Here is a 23,695-nt window from a genome sequence, read left to right as displayed (position 1 = left end):
GGCGGCGTTATCTCGACCTTGGAGTTTGACGTACGGCACGCAGCATGGCGAACAAGGAGCCTAGTGTAAGTGTTTAAACGCGGAATTATGACGGTTATTCGTCGTTTTATTCACTGTGCTGTGAAGTGACTGACGTGACGTAAATAATGTCTTGTAAGACGAAGCCGAGCAGTGTTAGCAGTTAGCTGTTGGGACAGAAAAGGTCCTGAGTCAGGTTAGCTAAGATCGTTAGCATGTTAGATAGCATGCTGCATTGAAATCACTGTGCTGCTGTTGGCTTCTCATGCAACGTTTAAACCTCACTTTTAGCCCGTTGTTTATAAGTGTGTTCGTTTATATAATGACTGCTATGACTCTTATTACCGTAAACTGTTTGATATTAGTAATGTTCATTCATTTAATTTGTTTATTGACATGCTAATGTCAGTTAGCTGTTTTGACTTTTAAATGTCTCCTTCTTCTGCCTCTTTTTTAAAAATACAAAACTTTATTTATATATATCAGTCTCAAACGAACACTGAGTATCTAGTGTGGGCACATAATTTCAAAATAAAAGCATATGTGTCGCTATAGGGAATGATTTAGAATTCACAGTAAATGTACCACAATGTACAAAAACACAAGAGATAAATAATAATAATGTAATGTAGTAACACGTTCTCTGACTTTGCAGCTTCTTAAATATGCACATTTTCTGGTTTATTTGCTCCATGTTACATAGAAACAATTCAAGCTAAATCGCAGTGGTTTGTGGACAAAAACAAGATATTTGAAAACATAATAATTTCAAGGTTTATGGACCAAGTAAGTCTGTGATTAATCGATAAAATAATGGTTAGTCGCAACCCTAAAGTAATAGACTTTCATCTAATGTTGTCGTCTTTCTGCAGCGCTTGGTCCATCTCCTGAGGGACCTGGCCGGCCGGATGTCCTCTGGTGGAGGCAGAGGAGCAGGGTTAGGCCTGAAGCTGATGATCGGAGCCGGTGCTTTGGTGTATGGCCTAAAAGAAGCAACGTACACGGGTAAAAACATGCTGCAGCACTTCCAAGTTAAGCTCTTGATAAGTGCCAGACACAAGTAAGGGTCAAGCTGAGGTGCTTAGTCGAAAACACCAGTCACAGCTGGCTGCTTTGTGTGGTTTATTACATGTATATGTTATTTAACACATAAATCATAACTAAAAGGTGGGGAAAATCCATCAAATTAAATCTCCTGTGACCCATCTAAGGCTCTCAATCCAGTGTTTGAGAGTACACTGCCTCATATATAAACTAGAACAACATTCAATTCCCTTAAACAATCCTGAAGGCTTTTTCACAACAGATTTTGTCCTTTATTATCTCACATTACATTGTCTCTTTCTCTGTATGTGTGTGTGACAGTGGAAGGAGGTCACCGAGCCATCGTCTTCAACAGGATTGGGGGAATGCAGATGGACACTGTTCTGGCTGAGGGCCTTCATTTCAGGTAAGATCCCCTTGACCTTGTCATGTCCATCATTCTGTCAGTTTATGTGGTTTTCAGGAGGGTAATAAGAGCTGATAATAAACCAGAATATTGTTTGTTGTAGGATCCCTTGGTTTCAGTATCCTATCATCTATGATATCAGAGCTAAACCCAGGAAGATCTCCTCTCTGACTGGCAGCAAAGGTAAGCACTCTTTCACTCACTCACTCACTCAGACACAAACACACATCCACTCACTGGTGCCCAAACTCACTCACTTTTACACAAACACATTCCCTCATTCACTCATTCATTCACTCACCGACTGTGTGTGTGTGTGTAGATCTTCAGATGGTCAACATAGGCGTGCGAGTGTTGTCTCGTCCCATGGCGTCAGACCTGCCCGTCATGTACCAGCAGCTGGGCAAAGACTACGACGAGCGAGTGCTGCCGTCCATCGTCAACGAGGTCCTCAAGTCTGTGGTGGCCAAGTTTAACGCGTCGCAGCTCATCACGCAGAGAGCACAGGTACACACAGACACACACGCAGACACACACACACACATTACTACAGTGTAATGATTGAATGAATGAATGAATGAATGTTGTTGTTGTGCAGGTTTCTCTGCTGGTTCGCAGGGAGTTGTTTGAACGAGCCAAAGACTTTCACATCATTCTGGACGACGTCTCCATCACTGAGCTGAGCTTCAGCAACCAGTACACTGCAGCTGTGGAGGCCAAGCAAGTTGGTAAGTGTAACAGTTTAACTCACACACTCACTTTTTCCCCCCCCCACATTTTTTTTTTTTTTTTTTATATTTTTTTTTTATATATTTTTTTTTTTTTAAGTTGGGTTTTTTTTAGAAAAGTTTTTTGGGGAAAAGTTTTTTTTGGAAAAAAAAATATAAAAAAGTTTTTCCCCTTCTCTGCCTCCCCATTTCCTGTCTATCTCCACTAACAACTATCAATTAAAGGCAATAAAAAGCCCAAAAAATATTTATTAAAAAATATTTAAAAAAAGCTTGCAGGGACAAAGACATTGCCGTTGTTCTACTGCCTTGTTTGGTATGTTTGTGGTTTGCTGTGGTGTAAAATTGTTCATTTTCTCTATGGGGTTTGGTGTGGGTTTACATACACTCCAGTTTCCAGTTGAAAAAGGCTGTGTAAGTGTGACACAAAATGGCCACCATGTTGTTCACACATGGAGACACATTCTAATGTCGAGTGTGAACTGCGATCACCAGAGAGAGACAGGTGTTAATTGGCTTTCTGAGCAGGGTCACACAGCCCGTCAGTCGCCTCATCGCCTGGTTCTTCTCACCACAGCGTGGAGTCGGTGTATGAAAATAAAACTGTTATTGTTGTTTCTGTAACCTCTAACCACAGTGTTTGTCGTGTTCAGCCCAGCAGGAGGCGCAGAGAGCCCAGTTCTGGGTGGAGAAGGCCAAACAGGATCAGCGACAGAAGATCATCCAGGCTGAGGGAGAGGCTGAAGCTGCCAAAATGGTGACTTTACAGCGGCTTCTTTTAAGCAGCAGTGATTTATCCTGCTGACCTGACCTAGACAGTGTCACACACACTCTCTCTTCTGAGTTAAATTTGTGTCACGAGTTGTTAACTGACTAAAAACTGGGTGAAAAAATGGTTAAAATCATTGTTATAAATTATATTTCTCTGTCTGTCCCTAAAATGACGTTTCATGTGTGCTTGTGTGTCAGTTGGGTCAAGCTGTGACGAAGAACCCTGGTTACCTGAAGCTGAGGAGAATCCGAGCAGCGCAGAACATCGCTAAGACGGTCAGTGCCGCTGTTTTATCTCGAAAAGAAAAAACTTGTGATGATGATGGTGGTGTTGGTAATAATGGCTGTTGTTGTGTCTTCTTCTTCTTCCAGGTGGCAGCGTCTCAGAACAAGATCTACCTTAATGCCGACAGTTTGGTCCTGAACCTGCAAGACCAATCACCTTATGACAAGTAGGTTTGAACAAACGTCACTCTGACTCTACGTCAGCGGCTCATCAGCAAAAAAAAAAGTATCTCGGAATGACTTGAAATTTACAATCATAATAGTCTGCATTGCCCTGAACAAGGATCCGTTGAAAATATTTGCAAACCTCTTAAGGAATATTTTTAATGAATTTTTGAAATTCAGGAAATTATCCATTTGCCCTGATGCACTTTGACAGTGAGCTGACTTTCTTCTCAAAAACAAAAGTATCTCTGATTGACTTGAAATTTACCATCACAATAGCCGGCATCACCCTGAACAAGGATTCGTTGAAAATCTTTGCGAACATCTAAAGGAATAATTTAAATGAATTTTGGAAATTCAGGAAATGATCCATTAGCCCTGATGCATGTTGACAGTGAGCTGACTTTCTTCTCAAAAACAAAAAGTATCTCGGAATGATTCAAAATTTACCATCATAATAGTCGGCATCGCCCTGAACAAGGATCCTTTGAAAATATTTGCGAACCTCTTAAGGAATAATTTTAATGAATTTTTGAAATACAGGAAATGATCCATTTGCCCCGATGCACTTTGACAGTGAGCTGACTTTCTTCTCAAAAACAAAAAGTATCTCAGAATGACTTGAAATTTTCCATCATAATAGTCGGCATCGCCCTGAACAAGGATTACCATAACTACAAAATCTTCTTCAGCTCCCACTGTAATTCCAAATTCTACTTATAGTCACGAAATCTACTTATAATTCAAAATTCTACTTATAGTTCCAAAATAATTTGCGATGTCCGACACAGGAATCAAAGCGAACAATGCTGAATTGTAGATTAAAATTAAAAAGACTTAAAAATCCTGAAAACATGAGTTAATCTCCAACATTTAGCAAAGGAAAGGTCTAAAATGTGAATATTTAACAGAGGAGTCTGGTGTATTTAGCTACAGCACTGCTGAAAGCTGGCGATCGTGAGCCCAATCACAACCCAACGTTCAGTGGTATTTCAGTTCAGTGACTGTTGCTCCGCTCTTGCAGGAAGTACTGAACGATTCTGTCAACAAATGTTTTCTAAATCAAACTGATTCTAATGATTCAGTGACACCCAAAACAACTGCTTTACAAGCGTTTGTGTCGCATAGAAAACTGCGATATCACGGCAGTTTCACGGCAGTCGTGTATAGTTGGGGTTGTCTCCGCACCACAGAGTTGGAACGTTTCCCGCCACAGTTACATATTAAGTCGTTGCAGTCAACTTTGAAAGTAAACAATCGACTGTTGTGTACGTGCAGACCAAAGTCTCACAGCCGCCGGAAAACAAGAACAAAGGTGATGATTAAAGGTCCATAAACGGTATATGTGGATTAACGCGAGTATACGTGCATACATAAATCACATGTAAATGCAATCCTGTGTAAAATGTCCTGCAGGTGGCGCCCCTCTCTAATAGTATTATAGTTTTTTATAGAACTCGACTAGTGTTAATTCTATCTTAGTATATCATAGGTTCATGTATTATTTTGCGTGTCTTTTGTTTTGTTTTATTGCACTAGTTTTTTTATAGAAAACCCCGCTCTGACTTTATTGTCTTGTACAATAAAACCGCTGTTGCAGATCAAACAACCTTTTATATTCTTACATACAGAGCAGTTGCATTAAGAAATGCCTAATCCACACTCAATCTCATTCTACTCTAATCCATAATGTTTCTCTGGTGTGTGACCCACTAATGAGCTTCTGTTTTCCAGTTTCTCTCTGGCCACAAAGAAGTTATGAAGAGGACTTCATCTCACTTCTGCAAACAGGACAGGACAATTCTGAAAGTGGACAACAAGAAAGAAGATGTTCCTTTTCTCAGACTTTGGCCCATGAAGTTTTCTCAATGAATTATTGGAACCAGCACTCGTCTGATCTCATTTCAGCTTCACAGAGAACAAATCCGACTTAAAAAAAGACGTCCCCGATCATCTGTAAACTGTGAGGCCGAGCTCATCCCCGTCATAATTAAGTACAATGAAAATTAATTAATGCAACAAAAATGAAGAAAACGTGTAAAATGAATGTCTTCTGTGTCAAATGATGTCTTCGTGTTCATCTTCTGGTCTTTGGTCTCTCCTCTGCATGTCATTGTGATGATGCAGCTGTCATCGTCATCCAGCAGACCAAGCTAATGCTAATTTATCTGTTAATAAACATGTCTTTTAGTTACGTACGCTGGATTCACTTATCACTCTGACTTCATTGAATTTAAAAGCATAGACGTGACGCTAATCTAACTGGATTAAACACCCACATTTTATTTCAAACAATAATAATAACAACATTATACATACAATACATATTGCTGTGCACATATAATGACCATGTGGCAACAAATGCTGTGATAATAGTCTTGAAGCATTAACATCACAGAAGGTGCAGTGTGTAATAAAGCTAGTAGGTGGCAGCAGAGGTCAACAACAGGTATGAGGCCATAACCAATTACAGGTGTCAAAATACGTTTGTTGTAGCTGTGACTGAGAAAATTAACTGATTTAACGCGATTGAACAGAAAAATAACAATACAGAACCCATAAACAAACCTTTTTCATTAAATCCCCAATTTGTTGAAAAAATATGGACTCAAGCACGCGCACTGTGGTGTGAGGAGCTATGGGAAGTATGACTATCTTCTTTTTTACGTACTAAATATCTGTGAAAATCAGAACTGGCATTTTTTTGTGTATATAAGAGTAGGAAAATACGGCGCAGAATTGGCTCAGTACCGCCCCAAGAGGTGAAACCTGGGTAGGACAGGAAAAGTTTCACAAAACTCCCAAAGTCCCAAGTGATGTAAAACATCAAAATAGTTGCTAATCCATTTGGAAATACATTCATAATTTTTTCAAAATACCGAGCTCTTTTAGGTTTCGTTTTCTGACGTTACTGGCAACCCGTGGTCGCTCGGCAGCTGAGGATCTACTGACCGCAATAATTGGTAGACGGCGGTAGGTGGCGCCACATGCCAAATCATGTTTATTCAAAACATAAAATTGATTTGCAGTCTGCAAAAAAAATTTTTTAATTCAAATATTTTGTCTGTACTGGTGTTGTTGGTGAATTCAGTTGTTATATGAACATTATTCCTGAGTCTCTGTGACAATATTAGGAGGATTTTATGGCCAGTTGCTTTAGATTTATTACATAATGCACCTTTAATTTGCTGTTAATATGTAATATCATCGATGCAGTGTTTGATTTCAACCATTACTTTTAAATGATTTCAGCAGTTCCCTGTCTTGATTTTACATTGTTTTTTTAATTTAATTTAATTTAATTTAATTTCAACTCAAACCAAACTTCATTATGAGCCAATTGTCCAATTAAAACGAGTAAAAACAACAATATATATGTTAAAAAAAAGTAAACAATGATCATAAACATTCTCTTAAAATATTATTTAAAACAGAAATAAAGCCGTTTTTCCACCACCGACAATTCTCCCATCATGCACTGGGGAAACAGGAAGCGTTCTCTCCTTTTGGCGCGGTGTTGTAGCGGCGTCCGCCATCTTGGAATCACACCAGTGTTCCAGGCGTTGTGTGTGTGCGTGAGAGGACTTCACTCATTGAAAGACAACGAGTCGATTTTAGGACGAAATAACGCGTTTTCTGCGTCTTCGCTAACCAACACTCGGTACGAAAACACTTCTACTTTGCTCCCCGCGCGGTGAAGCAAACTCCGGGATTATCGAAAGTGCAGTTATGGCGACCGCAACTCCAAGCCGTGAAGCTGGCCGGCCGGCGGCCTCGACACCTCTCTCCCCGACCCGAATCTCCCGCATGCAGGAGAAGCAGGACCTGCAGCACCTGAACGACCGGCTGGCCGTGTACATCGACCGCGTCCGGTCCCTGGAGGTGGAGAACGACCGGCTCATGGTCAAAGTGTCCGAGAAGGAAGAGGTGACCACCAGAGAGGTGAGTTTTAACCACAACACTCACAGCCGGAGCGCCGGGGCAAAAGTGCTCGGACTCCGCTTCCCGTTGTTCCGCTGTAGTTTCTCTCCCCCCCCGGTGGTGCAGCGTTAGCAAGAATCGAACATACCCACGTGCTGTTTACGAATTAAAGCTAGCAGCTGTTAACTAAAATGTGTAAAACGACCATTTTCTTTTTTCCCCTTCTTTTTAACATAACCAGTGTTTCCGTGAGATTTTGTAGTTTATTAGCACATGTGTGCTACACATTAGCTCGTGGATGTAGTGGTTCGACACCGTTCAGACGTCAGGGGGCAGGGTGTGTTTACGGGCTGCTCCTGCGCGCCAATCTATGAATATTATCGCTGTTATTACGCCTCTTATTGTGTTTTTTTTTACTTTAAATGTTTACTCCGCAATGAAAGAAAGTCAAAAACAAACTTAATCTCGTTTTAAAAAAGAAGAACATTTATGTAAATGTTTTTTTTACTTTTATTTATTAAAAAAACACTTTTTTATGAAATGTGTCGCTACAAAAAAATTATTGTAAACTTCAAAAGTTGCTTTTAAATTTTTTTAAAATTTGGTTTCACCCGTGTTTGCGCGTGCGTGTGTGGGCGTGTGCCCGCGCGCGCGCTCTAAAAATGATTTGAATCGAGACGTCACTGTATGTGGCTCGAGGTACTTTATTTTTAAACGTTATGTTGTTTAATATCACAATTTTCGTTTCTTCGTGTCCTGGAATCGTTCAGCATTCGTTGTGTAAAAGATTTAAAATAGGACGCACCATAATGTTGTGGTTATAATTATTACATAACCTGTTTAGTCCATAAAATGTCAATAATGTGCACTCCAAAACCTGGAAATTATGACGTTCTCAAACGTTTTTTGTGTCCACAAACCAAAACAGATCATTTTGAATTATTTCTTTGTTATATCGAGCAAAGAAACCAAAAATTATTAACATTTAACAAAGCTGGAAATGTCCAAACTTTGAAATTACAGCCACCAGGTTTCTGTTATTTTTGACAATGAAATTCTATTATTTTTTAAAAAGCAAAATACAAGGAAAACAACATAAAAACACCACAATATAGTAAAGTGTACTTTTTTGTGTAGTAGATGTCTACTCTCTCGGCTTGAGGCCAAGATGGACCCTGAGAGTCTCTAATCCTGACCTGTGTTGACTTAGATTAACTTTCCTTCCCCCGCATTTCATAAGCTCAAACTGTAAGACACCTTAAAGGTACAGTAGGCAAGTTTAACAACAATATTGGCAATATTATTTGTCAATATATGAGGAATGCTAGGTCCAATAACTGATATATGCTTTTCCCTGTAGTCCAACTGCAGAAATGCATATTTCATCTTTATGGGAGAGCGATATTTCTTACACAGTTGGAGAATTGTGTCTTTACAACTGCTCGAAATGGCACAAATGTGTTGTTAACAGCTACAATGACTGTATCTGAATGATATTTATGAGTCTGTAATGTTGGTTTTGTTGTCGGAACATGAAAATGTTGTCAAAACAAGACATTTGAGAACAGTAAAAAGTGTATTTGACGGATGAATCGATGATGAAAACAGTCATCGCTCGCAGCCCCGTTTCTTTTACGTCTCCGACATCGTGCGGTCTTGTTTTGTTTTCGCTCGTGAATCTAAAGCACGGCTGGTTTGTGCCTCAGGTCATTGAAACTGTAGGAAAAGCTCAGGGTTTTTTTGTTGGCAGTAGACGTCGCTCGCGAACGACGAATACCTCAGGAAATGATCTGGCTCGGGGAAAGTCATAAGTTACAACTTGGGGGGAAAACATTTGCCCATATAGTGTTTGGGTATGTAAATTACACGCTTAACATGAGACACGCCCATGAGGTTTCAGGCTCAGAAGGCGAGGACTGAGTAAATAACATGTGTGAACAAGATGTGACCCAAGCTCTTCAAGGCACATGGAACATTGTTGTTTTCAAAGTTTTCCCTGACTCTAAACTCAGTAGTACATATGTCAGACCTGTATGTGGTGCTGTAGTGCTGTCTGCAAACGTTTTTTTAAGTCAAATATAGACTGGGTGATATCACTTCCAAGTAATATCTGTATTACATGATCTTAAACTTACACTTAATTCCATTTTATTGCAGATAATACCTGCTTTATGCCTTTACATTAAGGGTATGTGGTTACGTGTGTGACAAACAATGAAATAATTGACAAATATGGTGTATCAAGTGGCTTCATAATACAATTTGTCCGTTCAGTGTTCAAATTATGATATGTAGGGTATTTCACAAATGTAATCAGTATAGTAAATATGTTTATTATCGTTGCAATCGGCCTTTAAACTGAGGAAAACCACCATAGATCATGTGATCTGTTCTGAGATTTTACCACCCATTTTCAAAAGGTTAAAGCTAGTGCTGTCAAACGCTAACGCGCCAACGCCGTTTAGCGGCGCCAATGTTAACGCACATCACGTTTCCATGACAACTGACCGGAAAAAGGCCCGCATGAGGTCATGTTTTACGTAACTCCGGATTGTTAAAATGAGTGTGTAAACTTAACGCTAAACTTTAAAAACAGAGGCACAGGTACGCTGGTAATTTGTAATAAACAGATAGCTCCAGTTCAACTGTAGGCACGCTAACAGTGCTAAAAGGAGCTAATGCAGCTCTGGTCAAAGGTGCCTGGACCTTTGCGTGTCTTTTTCCGGTCAGTCGTCATGGAAACGTGTCATGCGTTAACACGTTTTAACGCGCGTTACCTTTTGCACAGCACTAGTTAAAGCGTTTTATTTCTCCCAAATTGTGGCTAAAAGTATGTGGTAAAATAACTAACTCTCCTAAACTTGTTTCTTGGTGTACGTTCCCCACGTTTCAAGACTTGTAAGACTGCATTCTCCTCAAAAGCTAATGTGGACATCACTAAAGTGGCTGCGTGTAGCCCATTATCTCCATTTACTGATAATCTTCTGTGTGTTCTCCTCTTCACTGTGCAGGTTTCAGGCCTGAAATCTCTGTACGAGGCAGAGTTGGCTGACGCTCGCCGTGTTCTGGACGAAACGGCTAAAGAGAGAGCCAGGCTCCAGATTGACCTCGGCAAGTATCAGTCTGAGCTGGAAGAAGCCACGCGCAGGTATGTTTGTTTACGCTACGGCTCACGTGGTTCATCACACCGGCTCAGAGGCCGTCACGGTAATCGCCGTCTTTGTTCGTTTCTCTGTCCTCCAGTGGCAAGAAGAAGGACGGCGACCTCGCGGCAGCTCTGTCCAGGGCCAGTGGTTTGGAAGCCCAGCTGAACAAGAGCGAAGCGTCTCTCTCCACCGCTCTGAGCCTGAATAATGGTCTGACCGCCGACCTGGCCGACCTCAAGGGTCAACTGGCTAAGGTGAGCTGGACCACGAACCCCACAAGTCAAACCCGAACGTCGTGATGGCTTTAGTTGTCATCTCATCACTTCTTCCTTGTGACGTGTATATATATGTTTTCACATTTTTAGGCGGAGGACAGCCATGCTGTTGCCAAGCGGCAGCTGGAGGCCGAGACGCTGATGCGCGTCGACCTGGAGAACCGCTGTCAGTCGCTGAGCGAGGAGCTGGAGTTCAGGAAGAGCATGTTTGAAGAGGTAAAGTCAGTGAGATAGAGGTCAACTAAATCAAAGAGGTTTAGCCAATCTTTAAAGACTTATTGAAACATTTAATGCACATATATACTTCATATATATACTATTAGAGCTGAAACTAACAATTATTTTCTCGATTATTTGTTTGGTCCATTAAAATAATCTGGCAGAAAATGTCCTCCTGTGCAAAAAATGTCCTCATATATGACAGAAAATGTCCTCATGTGACAGAAAATGTCCTCATATATGACAGAAAATGGCCTCATGTGACAGAAAATGGCCCCATATATGACAGAAAATGTCCTAATGTGACAGAAAATGTCCTAATATGACAGAAAATGTCCTCATATATGACAGAAAATGTCCTAATGTGACAGAAAATGTCCTAATATGACAGAAAATGTCCTCATATATGACAGAAAATGTCCTCATGTGACAAAAAATTTCCTCATATGACAGAAAATGTCCTCGTATATGACAGAAAATGTCCTCATATGTGACAGAAAATGTCCTCATATATGACAGAAAATGTCCTCATATATGACAGAAAATGTCCTCATGTGACAAAAAAATTCCTCATATGTGACAGAAAATGTCCTCATGTAACAGAAAATGGCCCCATATATGACAGAAAATGTCCTCATATATGACAGAAAATGTCCTGTGACAGAAAATTTCCTCATATGACAGAAAATGCCCTTATGTGACAGGAAATGTCCTCATATATGACACAAAATTGTCCACAAACCAAAATGATTCAGTTTTAAAGATTTCTTTGTTATGTGGAGCAAAGAAACAAAGAAATTATTCACGTTTAAGAAGCTAAAACGACCAGAAATCTTGTTCTAATCACGAAAAAGCTTCAAACCGATTATCAAAGTAGTTGACAATTAATCGATTAAATGTGAATAAATCAGCAATAAGTTAATGATATTAACAATAATACAAGTACAAACAGTAGAACCCAGCAGCATTTCTTGTTTTTTTGGTGCAAAGGAAAAATGTTTATAACGCAGATAATCTACATAATAAAAGTGCACTCCGGCCTTTTCTGCACAAATAATCAACTAAGTAAATAAAACAAGACGCTGCACTGTGAAATGTTGTCAAACATCGGTGACGTTGTTGTCGTCTGTTGTTCAGGAGGTGCGTGAGACCCGGCGTTGTCAGGAACATAGAACTGTGGAGGTCGACTCTGGGGTCAGACAGGACTACGAGTTCAAACTGGCCCAGGCCCTGCAGGTAGGTTTGCAGCAGCTGTTGTTGTTGTTGTTGTCAATATTTGAGGTTGTCGTTTGTGTGTTTTGGTGAAAGTGGAGACAAAGAACTGAACCCTTTGACTGTGTTTTCTTATGTACACATCTGTAATAACTGGTGAAACTGACACTGAAGCATTTTCACCAACACAATTTGATCGTCGTCTTTAAATTTGAACATTAGCATTAATTTAGCTTTTTTTGTTTTCTCACCAGGATCTGAGGCAACAACACGATGAGCAAGTTTCTCTTTACAAAGGAGAACTGGAGAACACCTTCCAGTCCAAGGTAAGAGACAAACACAGACACAAAAAGAATTGTTATTTCTTTATCTTTCCGTAGTCTGACTCTGACACATGTTCCTTCCTGTTCCTCCCCTGTAGTTGGACAATGCCAAGGTTTCCTCAGTCCTGAACGACAAAGCCTTGAGCTCAGCCAGGGAGGAGGTGCAGGAGTCTCGCATCAGAATAGAGAGCATGGGATATCAACTGAGTGCCCTGCAGAAACAGGTACGTACTGCACTGACTTTACCGCCGCTCACTGGCTCCGCCCTCCGATCCTCACGCTGGGCTGTGGGTGTGTCTTTTTATTTTATTTAATTTTTTAGGCGGCTGCTTCAGAGGAGCGCATCAGAGAGCTGGAGGACATGCTGTCGGCGACTCGGGACAAGCACCGCTACGCCATGGACGCGAAGGAGCAGGAGATGAGCGACCTGAGGGAGAGGATGAACGCTCAGCTCAGCGAATACCAGGAGCTGCTGGACGTGAAGCTCGCCCTGGACATGGAGATCAACGCGTACAGGAAGCTGCTGGAGGGAGAGGAGCACAGGTAACGACGCAGGCGCTGGGTTTAAAACCTGAACTTATTATGCAAAATGTACTTTTTAAGCATTTTAATACTTATATTTGGGACTCTGAGGTCCTATGAGTCGGCAAAGTGTGGGAAAAAAAGAACGACTCATGTTTTTGTGGTCCGCCTCAGTGACGTCATGTTTACGTGCCGCGGCACCAGAGTCCAGTCACTGTTTACCAGTTAGCTCCTTTAGTGCCGACAGTGGACACTGGAGTCCAGTCACCGTTTACCAGTTAGCACCGTTAGCGCACTGACTGTGGACACCGGAGTCCAGTCACCGTTTACCAGTTAGCTCCTTTAGCACCGTTAGCGCACCGACTGTGGACACCGGAGTCCAGTCACCGCTTACCAGTTAGCTCCTTTAGCGCGCCTACAGTTCCACTGTTGCAGTCTGTTTATTAAAGTAAAAGAGCAGTGCTACAATTAACTAGCGTACCTGTGTATTGCGTATGTGTGCCTCCGCTTTTAAAGTTTAGCGTCACTTTAGAGACGCCCAGCACTACATTTTATATACGAGGTCAATGTGCCGGCTAGAGTCGGCAAATGATGGCTTTTCCGAATGCTAACTACTGTTAGCTGCTGGAGCCTCAGTGACGCTCACGTAGTTTCCTGTGTCTCATTTGCGTTTAAAGAGACAGACACTCAAAAGGGAGCGTTCTGAACAGGGCTGTTTTGAACTGCTATGGTGCTTTGACCAAAGCATGTCACAGACATGTTCATTAGGACACCAGGGAACTCTGTTCACTTGTAGAAATAGGGTATAATATGTCTACTTTAGAGTCTTGATTGACCGAGTTTGGACTGCTGTGCTTCTTCCAGACTGAAGTTGTCCCCCAGCCCGTCCGGCAAAGTCACCGTCTCCAGGTTCACGGGCTCCTCCTCCTCCCGCACCAAGAGGAAGCGAGTGGAAACCACCAAGGACATGCTGTCGGAGGACTCCACCGCCAGCGGCTCCATCACCATTTCACCCACCGACATGGACGGGAACGCAGTCACGCTGAACAATGACACTGAGCAGGTACACAGGACAGGACTGGTCACTCGACTTTTTAAGATGTTCTTTGAGTTTAAAACTGAAAAGATGGTGTATTTTTGGGTGTTTTATAGGATCAGCCTTTGGGCAACTGGAGGTTGAAGAGACAAGTGGACGACGGGGACGAGATCATCTACAAGTTCTCCCCCAAGTTTGTCCTCAAGGCTGGACAGACGGTCACGGTGAGAACAATTAATTACTCAACAATGTATCTGTTTATTACCGTATCCTTGAATTATTAGACTTTGAATTGTTAAATAAGTGTCTAATCATACAAGGTAAACAGCTCTGCTTCCATTATGCCCTACCATTCAAACCAGGCTTTTAGCCAGCAGGGCGTCCGGGCGTCCTGGGGAAGCCCTGTACTGAAAATAATAAGAAATTAGACGCCCTACTTTTAGGCAGGACACCCTAAAGACGCCCTTTTTTTCCCCCGGTAACCACCGAAACGTTATGTTATGATGACGCGCGGGTATAGACAGGCGCGTGCTGGTCGCAAGAACTACGACCAGCACGCGCCTGTATACCCACGCGTATACCTCAAGATGTGAGTACACAGTGGAACGGCACCTATTAAATGCTGGAGTCTCTTTGCGTAAAAGCGAAACTTGACTGCAGCGCAGTGCGAATTATGAACTCCCCGCGACAGAACTCTCTTCTCTCCCTCTCGCCATTTGAGCAGTTAAAGCAGTTAAAAAGTGCGCTCTTCAGAATCTGTCAACACATTTTCTACTTGGATCCGCTGTATTTCCTCGCGACTGTACTCGATCCTCGTCATAAAGATCATTATGTATGTGTCATAATATAAGGATGTGTGGATAAAGCTGCGCATAGAGAAATCCATCCATCCATTCTGCGTTGGATGCGAATGATCCGCATACAGCGGCGCACAATGCAGGAGAGTGAAGAGCAGAGTCAGCAGGGGCGGTGCACAGAAAAAAAAAGGCCCTCACCAGATGACGGGCACCCTCTATAATTGCAATGCCTTGACTTTAGTGATGTCAGTACACACAGTACCAGCCAAAACAACAAACTTAGATTAAAAAAACAGACGAAAATAAATATGTTACAAAATTGGCACAATAATGAATTTTGGTTTTTCATTTTTTTTTTCCCATTTTTAGTTACTTGCCCTTACTTCATGAATCACCATAATGGTCCTTCAAAAAGCCTCAGAATGCCCAATTTTTAATTTTTACTAAAATCGTAGCTAAAAGCCTGGTTCAAACATTTGGGGTCACCCTTACTGTTTTTTGGTGGTTTTTCCATTAAAAGTCACATTCGTCAAAAGAGTTAATAATTGTTTGACTGTGTTTTTGTGTGTTTGTGTTTCCAGGTGTGGTCTGCTGATGCTGGCGTGGCCCACAGTCCACCCACTGACCTGCTGTGGAAGAGCCAGGCTTCCTGGGGCACAGGAAATGACATGGTTACTTCTTTGGTCAACGGCGATGGCGAGGTACAAACAAAGGGGATACCTGAACCATCACAACTAAATCATTTAAACCTCATTCTAACCCTAAAACTAGGTTTTAGCCCTTCAAAAAGGCCAGAATGACCTCTGAGTTTTAATCTAAATCTCATGTGTTGTGTCTGCTCCTGCAGGAAGTGGCCAGGAGGAGCGTAACCAAGACTCTGGTGGAGGTGGAGAACGGAGAGGAAGAGGAGGAAGTGGAACAAACAGTGAGTCTACATAGTGATTACCTCCACAGTAGCAGTAATGGTAGTAAATGTATACTAACGTACATATAGTTCACAACAAAAAAGAAAGATTTTCCGCATGTCCTCTAGCTGTTTTGGTAGGAAAGACAGAAGAAGTATAACTATAGCAAATAAATGGCTTAATTTAAACTGTCTTTATTATAAGATCACACACAGAATGTAAACGATCACAGGGACAGGAATCAAAATTATAAAATGAATTGAAACGGAGGTGGAGGGGGATTAAAGCTGCTATTGTGAGCGTTTATAATCTCTATTTCCTTGTTGTGGTAGCAAGGTTCAAAGCTCGGTAGAAACTTTTCTGTGAGATATGGTGGTTGTGCTGAGGTGGGCAACATACTGTATATCATCTAAGATAATATTGATATCATGATTGTTGTTTTAAAGCTGTGCCGATATTTGCAAAAACGATAACTGATACCCAGTAGGGCTGCAAACAACAATTAATTTTGTTGACGACTAATCTATCAATTATTTTTTCGATTAGCGTGTGCTTTAATAACACAGCATTTATCACAGTTAAATATCTGAAACGAATGATCACAGATTTCTTTAACAGCTTAAATATCACATTAATATGCTCCAGACTTCATTGTTTCTACGCTGTAGTTCAAAATAGGTTTTTGCTTGGATGCTAGAGTTTGAAGAAACTAAATTAGAGTCGATTTCCTTCAACATTTTGTCTGATAATACGAGCTGTAAGATACAGTTAATGTCTTATAACTCAGGACTATTAAAATCTAAATTTGAAAGGATATCGTCAGAAACATTTCTGGCGGCCCGCAATGAATTACAGTTGATAGTTTTGATCCAGGAGCTACTAAGCTTGTTAAATGTTTATTGGACATTACTGGATACAGACCAATAAGTGTAAACAAAAATACTGGGTATTTACTTGGTTTCTATATGGTGAATTTTAGTGTATTATTGAGTTATAAGCTGGTAATAAGCAGGTAGCTACAGCCCCTAATTACTAGCTATTTACCCAGTACATATATGGTAACAGAAATGTGTTACTTGGTATTAACCTGTAATTAGAAGGTAAGACCAATGGCCAAAATACTGGGTAATTACCCAGAGAATTATAAAGCGTTATTATATTAATGCTTAAATTACATTATATCAACGCTTATATTACTTAACGCTAAACTGTAGAACTGCAATCAGGTCATTAAAATGATTACAAATGGGATTTATTTCTGTTGTTTTTTTTCCTTTGGCGGCCCTCAGTCCGTATCAAAACTTTGAGAACCCCTGCTTTAGACGGATCAATGAATATTGCCAACAGTCGTTGGGCTGAAGTTGATTGTTGTGAATTTGTGTTGATTGTTGCAATAGCAAAGTTGCGTTATCCCTGAAGAAGTGACAGAATATTCAGCTCTGTATTGTGCTGCAAAGCTGTTTGCCTTGACAACGGAGCTCTAAACAGACGGGGCTTTTTCACCTGCACACAGGTGACACGTGAAGGACACGCTCTGTCTTTTTCTTAACACACATTGTGTACCTACCTGTCAGTCTGCGTCTGTTATAACTGTGTTTGCACTTTAATGAAACATATTTCCCTCTCTCTCCTTCAGGGAAAAGCGTCCTCCAGAGAGTGCGCCATCATGTGAGCTCTCCCTGCTTCCGTCGATGGCTTCTTTGACGTCACTCCATCACACGTGTTCCTGCCCGTTGCCTCATCAATTGGCGTTATTATTTTTTATTATTTTTTTCCCCCCATTTTCCAAGACAATGTAAGAACTTTTTGGACTAACAGCCTCTCTATTTTCTCTCTATTTTATACCACTCTCCATAATTCTGGTCCTTCTTTAATTACTGCGTCTTTTCCTTAAGACGTAACTAAGAAACGTTATCGCGATGCCGATGATGCTTCCAGCTCATAATACTCTCTGATTTCTTCCACTCGTTGTCTCTTTTTGACCAGCAGAGCTCTACAGCCATGAAGATAAATAGAAATAATAGTTTCATGTGTTACGAGCAGCTGTTTGGAGAACAGCAATTCTTTAAAAAAATCAAGACGTTTATCTGTGTGGTTAAACAGCTGAATCTACACATTATTCTCCTTGTTATATTATATCTGTTAATGTATCCTGCGATGAAGCGTAGTAGAATTTGGGCTTTGATTGTGTTTGAAGCTGTTATTTCAGTTTCTCTGCTCACTAATTCCCGGCTGTTGGGCGTTAAAAGACCACTACAGGTAAAAATCCAAACCTTTCAGAAAGATATTCTTGATAGAAAGCTATCAAATGCGATTGATTGTCCGTCTTATTTGCCGTAATGTGGCAGAAAAAAGATTTCTCCAACAGAAAACACTAACACCAACAATCTCCACACGTCTCCCTGCAGTTAATAATACAACGATATACTCGCAAGCTAATTTTTGTAGCTTCACGTCTTTTCTATGGCTGAGCTCGCACAAAAACAAAAAAAACAGCCGTCCGCTACAACACCAAACCCAGTTTAAAAAAAAAAAAAAAACAGTTTAAATGCTGTAGCTGATGTCTGTTTTTGTCTTTGTGTGGTTCTACTTTTTTACCTCAGTGACAACAGCCTGAGCCGGTGTTTCCCACACTTTCTAATTGGAAAATGAATCGTTTTATGTATGTTGTTTAAAAACATACACACACAAATCTTCACTTAAATGTCTGTAAACCTTAACCGTAAAAGTTTGGGCTCACAGTCCCTCGTCTTTGGGAATCACTGGTCTGTGCTGACGTAATCCTCACCTGAGAAGGGCAGCAGTAGTGACCTGTAGTAACAGGTATCAGGGTTTTTATTTCCTTTTCTTTTACGTTAAAAAACAAGTGTCTTATCACAAACACTCCATTTCCGTCTCCCGTTCTTACCTCGTCGGCGACTGAGTGTTATCCTTGAAAATGAAAGCGGCTCTCGCTTTTTTTTGCGAAATTGGGCTGAAGCTACGAAGGAATGAGCTCGTACAATATTGGTCCGATCGCGGTCAAAACTCGCTGAAAGGTAAAATCGTAAACGATCCCAAAAAAAATCTTGCAGCAATTGCGATTTAGCTCGGTCATGTAGTAGCTGCTGATTCCTCTTTTCGTAGTTGGAGAAAATGGCGGTGTTGGCATTGGCGCAAAGGTGTAAAAACGACTTTATCGGACAGATATCGGTAAATATCGAGTCGTCCCTGGAAGCTACAGACCATAGCAGTATAAGGAAGTGAGAGGATAGATGAAACTGTCGTGTTTACGCCACACTGGATGAATTAGCAGCTTCAAACCTCGCTTGCTTTTCATTTCAATGACGATTTTTTTTTTAACCCAAAGCGACTTATGCTGCCGACACATGACCTGTAGATTAGCGTAGCTGGGGCTCGAACCCGCGACCTTCCCGCTGTACCATTGTGCCACCACCGCCCCGTTATTTCTCCGCAACCAGTTGACAGCAGTGAGAATGTTTGTTTTAAACTCAAACTACTCTCGCGTTTTGGTTCTTTGAACACTTTTTATCGGGAAATATTTGCAGCACCTTTTCCCCCCTCGTAAAAAAAATTCTCCGTAAAAGTTCCCGGTTACGAGAAATGTTTTTATACGCAGAAAACTACTCTAAATGCTGTAGTTTCCATGCCAGGCCTGTGTGTGGCGCTCTAACACAGCCCCAGAAACACGCATATAAATCTATCGGGGGTTCCCGCCCATTTCGTTGTATGTACGAAAAACCGCAAAAAGCGTAAAATATTTTTTTGCGTGTTCTCCTAAACAAATTTTCGTGTGTACACTGGTATTTAGTCCAGTGCAGTTGTATTAAAAAAAAATATTTATTGTTTTTGGTCATTTTCAAACGTAAACACTACGTAAAAAAAAAAGAAATTAGCAGGTTAGACATGTTGAAAACCATCAAATTAAAGGGGTTAGCCGCCCACGCGCTACACGCACACATCCAGTGTGGCCTAAGCCCAACAGCGCCCCCCGGAGACGTCTCATGTATGACAAGTTAAACGAATGGCGATGTGTTCAGGTGTCACTCTTTGAACTGTTGGCGGAAAAAACACAAAACACTGCCGCTGTGTAGTTTTAAAGGCGGCCATGTTGGCAGGCGGTGTACATTTTTGCGAGAAATGTTAAACTGACATAAATAAATATAGCCTCCGATCTTTTGTAAAATCTTAAGTTTTGCACACGGCGAACAGTGGAAGCGACACTACAGTGACTGAGTCGATATTACTTTTCTCGCGATGTGTTATTGAGCGTCGTACGAGTGTTGCGCTAGCGCCTCGTGTGCCGTCTTGGGAAATTTCACTTTTTAAAAAGAATAAATAATGTGTGTGTGTTTGTATGCCGTGCTTTTCACTGCTAGATATATTTTTTTTCCTCTCTGTAGCTTTATTGTCTATATAATCAGTTTATTTACATGAAAAATTCATTTTATTTTATTTTTTTTGTATTTAGGATTTTCTGGGGTGGGTGGGATTAAGAGGCCGGGCGTTTTTTTTTTACGACATAAACTGACCCCCAGGGTGTTTTTCAGGATATTTGATAAAAGCCAGTCGTGAACACTTCTCCTGTACTGTGAGTTTAAAAGTCTTCACTGGGAAACAGCAACTTCCTGTTTCATAAACTGATTCCTGGCCATGTGTGACAATGTGAGATTAACTGTGACTTTGAAGATAATCTGATCCATTGCTCTACAAATCCCAGATTGTACGCTTTTGCATAGAGGCTTTTTTTTGTTCTATGGCTGATACTGATTTTTATTTTATTTTTTCTAGAAATTGATGCCTAAGAAAATATAATCGTTTCATGATATAAATGATAGAAAAGTCAAGGTCATTAAAAGTCACTAATATTCTGTGTTCTCCCATGTCTGCATTGTCGTGCAATTATATACAGTATTTTCATTACAAATAAATAAGTATAAATTCAATATTGAATACATGACACAGGTACTCAAAAGAAGTGTTTTTAAGCAAAATTGATCTAGTTTCTGCAAACAGAAATGTGTCATTTGTAATCCCGATTTATATAAACATCGCCACAACAAATTATAATCGGTCTACCTCTGGTTTTTAACATACTCTTGTAATCCAGTCTGTAATCCAGTCCCTCCAGGTTCAGCAAAATCCAACCAATGTCTGTAATATTTGAATTAATTAATACTTGGGTTTTAAAAAGAAAAATACTAATAAATAATTTTAATGTGGACCTTTATTTCCTTTCTTTACAAGCCAAAGTAAACTAATTTTGAATGTCAGCAACGATGACTTTGTCGTGGTTGTTTTATCGCGTTCTTTTGACTCTAAAGCACATCCGATTTTCAAATGTGAGTTTGAGAAGTTCAGATCCTGGAGGGACCGTGTGCGTGAGTGTGTGTGTGTGTGTGTGTGAGTGTGTGTGTGTGTGTGAGTGTGTGTGTGTGAGAGAGAAAGAAAATGTACAAACCAGGGTTTTTAAATCAGGAAAGCAGAGGCCTGATCATCATCATCATCATGTAGGGGAGGGCTGAGTGGGTGTGGGGAGGGTGGGGGCGCCGAGCATGCTACGTGTTTTTGTTTTTCATTCATGATTAACTGTTGAACTACTTTTTGTACACACAAACAATAAATGTTTTACATGAACAAGCGCTTTCATTGGTGGTTATTGATAAAAAATGATAGAGTTCAGCTTTAGCTTGACTTTTTGTTAGCTATTCTTGCTACAATTACCTATGGAGAACCAACAGGGACATAATTATTAAATAAATAAATGAATGGAATAAATTCACTTACTTTTCAACCAGCAATTAAAAGATTCAACCTGCAGCGAATATTAAAAAGTAGACAAAAATCACGTTATTTTGATATTAGATGTCTTGTTATAACGTCAAAACATCTTATCCTAAAAAAACGTGATAGTTTCTCGTTATAACCTAATAGTTTCTCGAAATAACTAGAAAACAATCTTATCTCGAAATAACGTGATAGTTTCTCATTATAACGAGAAAATAATCTTATCTCGATATAACGTGATAGTTTCTCGTTATAAAGTGAAAACACTTATCTCAAAATAACGCGTTAGTTTCGCGCTATAGCAAGAAAATCTTATCTCGAAATAATGTGATAGTTTCTCGTTATAATGAGAAGACATCTTATCTCGCAATAACGGGATAGTTTCTCGCTATAACGAGAAAACGACCTTATCTAGAAATAACGTGATAGTTTCTCGTTATAACAAGAAAACTTCTTATCTCAAAATAATGTGATAGTTTCTCGCTATAACGAGAAAACATCTTATCCTCAAATAATGTGATAGTTTCTCGTTATAACCTAATAGTTTCTCGCTATAACGAGAAAACTTCTTATCTCCAAATAACGTGATAGTTTCACATTATAACTAGAAAACATCTCGAAATAAAGTGATAGTTTCTTGTTATAACGAGAAAACATCTTATCTCGAAATAATGTGATAGTTTCTTGTTATGAGAAAACATCTTATCTCGTAATAATGGGATAGTTTCTCGCTATAACGAGAAAACGACCTTATCTCGAAATAACGTGATAGTTTCTCGTTATAACTAGAAAACTTCTTATCTCAAAATAATGTGATAGTTTCTCGCTATAACAAGAAATCATCTTATCCTAAAATAATGTGATAGTTTCTCGTTATAACCCTAATAGTTTCTCGCTATAACTAAAAACGACCTTATCTCGAAATAACGTGATAGTTTCTCGTTATAACGAGAAAACATCTTATCTCAAAATAACATGATAGTTTCTTGTTATAACTTATAACGTTATACTGAGCACCCCACTTTTTTCGTATGTGTAACAGCAACATCCGTAAATCGGAAAGCAAATGAGAATGGGAAGAAGAAATAAATGAGGAAATAACAATATAATTTACTTAAATAATAAATAAATCATCTGAGAAAAGTTAAATTCTGAAGAGATACGTGTAATATCAGAAAAATAGTAATATGCAAAGAAAATAAATAACTTATTCTCACATCGAGCATTTAGCATGATCGTAGCTTCCATAACTTTCCACAAAGAAACAGGGAAAAAAACAGATAAACATAATAAACGTGGGGGACAGGCGGAGGGGGGACAGGCACAACACAATCAAACTTCATTTTAAACTAATTGTTTACAAAGTGGAACAGAAAACAAGAAGAAAAGTGAGAAAATTAACTTACGTTTTATGTCGAGTCGCAATCTGCAATGTCACCCCCTTACCTGAAGGAGGCAGCAGAGGCAGAGAAGCTGAAGAAGAGCGAGCGAGAGCGGTCAGGAGGAGGAAGGAAGGAAGGAAGTGGCTCAGCGACACCAACGAAGAAGAAGCAGCGGTTAAAAAAAAAAAAAAAAAATCACCGAGTGTGTGTCTGTGTGAGTGTGTGTCTGTGTCTGTGTGAGTGAGTGTGTAGTGACGTGAACGATGCTGCTGGTTTTGTCTGAAGAACACAAAGAACATCTGTCGTTTCTGCTAAAGGTCGACGCTGCAGGTAAAACCGCCGCCATTACGGCTCTGCTCTGCTATGTGTGTGTGTGTCTGTGTCACTGTTTAGAATGTGTGTGTGTGGTGACGGTCAGCTGAATGTCTGCTGACACACACACACACACACAGTTGTAAAGTTTAACTCACTAGTCACAATAACCAGGTCATTATTTACATAAATGTGCTGTTGTACACGGTTTAATATGTAAATACACCGTAGTTTAACAACATTTAAAGTGTAAACCGCTTTATTCCTGTGTAAACCAGTGTAAATGTGTTGAATACTGGTCAAAATCAATATCGGACTGATAAAAATGTAACAACAGCAGTTTAGCTGAGTCATGTTTATTGTTTATTTCGTCTCTATTACACAGTAAAGATAAATGGACGAAACCACTTTTTTGTGTGCCGATATTAACAATTTTAGTCC

At 40.2% G+C, this 23,695-nt stretch overlaps 3 protein-coding genes across 3 annotated transcripts in view; all 3 read left to right on the top strand.

The window, feature by feature from the left end:
- Window positions 1–5,604, top strand: LOC310925856 (prohibitin-2-like). Its single transcript, XM_083887890.1, has 10 exons — window positions 1–65; window positions 891–1,023; window positions 1,384–1,468; window positions 1,572–1,651; window positions 1,791–1,975; window positions 2,067–2,196; window positions 2,850–2,953; window positions 3,166–3,243; window positions 3,340–3,419; window positions 5,152–5,604. The coding sequence occupies exons 1-10, from the start codon at window positions 45–47 to the stop codon at window positions 5,177–5,179; spliced, it is 924 nt and encodes a 307-aa protein (XP_083744016.1). The 5' UTR covers window positions 1–44; the 3' UTR covers window positions 5,180–5,604.
- Window positions 5,605–7,146: 1,542 nt separating this feature from the next.
- lmnb2 (lamin B2) lies at window positions 7,147–17,542 on the top strand (the record flags this gene model as incomplete). Its single annotated transcript, XM_083888132.1, has 13 exons — window positions 7,147–7,359; window positions 10,350–10,486; window positions 10,582–10,738; window positions 10,850–10,975; window positions 12,116–12,214; window positions 12,445–12,516; window positions 12,612–12,737; window positions 12,836–13,056; window positions 13,900–14,098; window positions 14,188–14,295; window positions 15,450–15,569; window positions 15,716–15,793; window positions 17,410–17,542. The coding sequence occupies 13 exons, from the start codon at window positions 7,147–7,149 to the stop codon at window positions 17,443–17,445; spliced, it is 1,692 nt and encodes a 563-aa protein (XP_083744258.1). The 3' UTR covers window positions 17,446–17,542.
- A 5,550-nt stretch (window positions 17,543–23,092) lies between these two features.
- commd2 (COMM domain containing 2) overlaps window positions 23,093–23,695 on the top strand; it is a 4,190-nt gene continuing 3,587 nt past the window's right edge. The window contains exon 1 of the mRNA XM_083888003.1: window positions 23,093–23,272. Within this exon, the coding sequence (XP_083744129.1) occupies window positions 23,206–23,272 (67 nt within the window). The 5' untranslated portion in view covers window positions 23,093–23,205. The remainder of the gene's footprint in view (window positions 23,273–23,695) is intronic.

The sequence above is a fragment of the Microchirus variegatus genome (genome assembly GCF_963457635.1).
Source record: "Microchirus variegatus genome assembly, chromosome: 4".
Lineage (NCBI taxonomy): Eukaryota > Metazoa > Chordata > Actinopteri > Pleuronectiformes > Soleidae > Microchirus > Microchirus variegatus.
The sequence above is the reverse complement of the archived record's forward strand: the minus strand, read 5'-3'. Positions and strand labels throughout refer to the sequence as shown.

Excerpts from the sequence above, each read along its gene's own strand:
- LOC310925856 (XM_083887890.1), top strand. The coding sequence starts at position 45 with ATGGCGAACAAGGAGCCTAGT. Across the intron at positions 1,024-1,383 it reads AAAAGAAGCAACGTACACGG|TGGAAGGAGGTCACCGAGCC; the intron begins GTAAAAACATGC and ends TGTGTGTGACAG. Across the intron at positions 1,652-1,790 it reads CTCTCTGACTGGCAGCAAAG|ATCTTCAGATGGTCAACATA; the intron begins GTAAGCACTCTT and ends GTGTGTGTGTAG.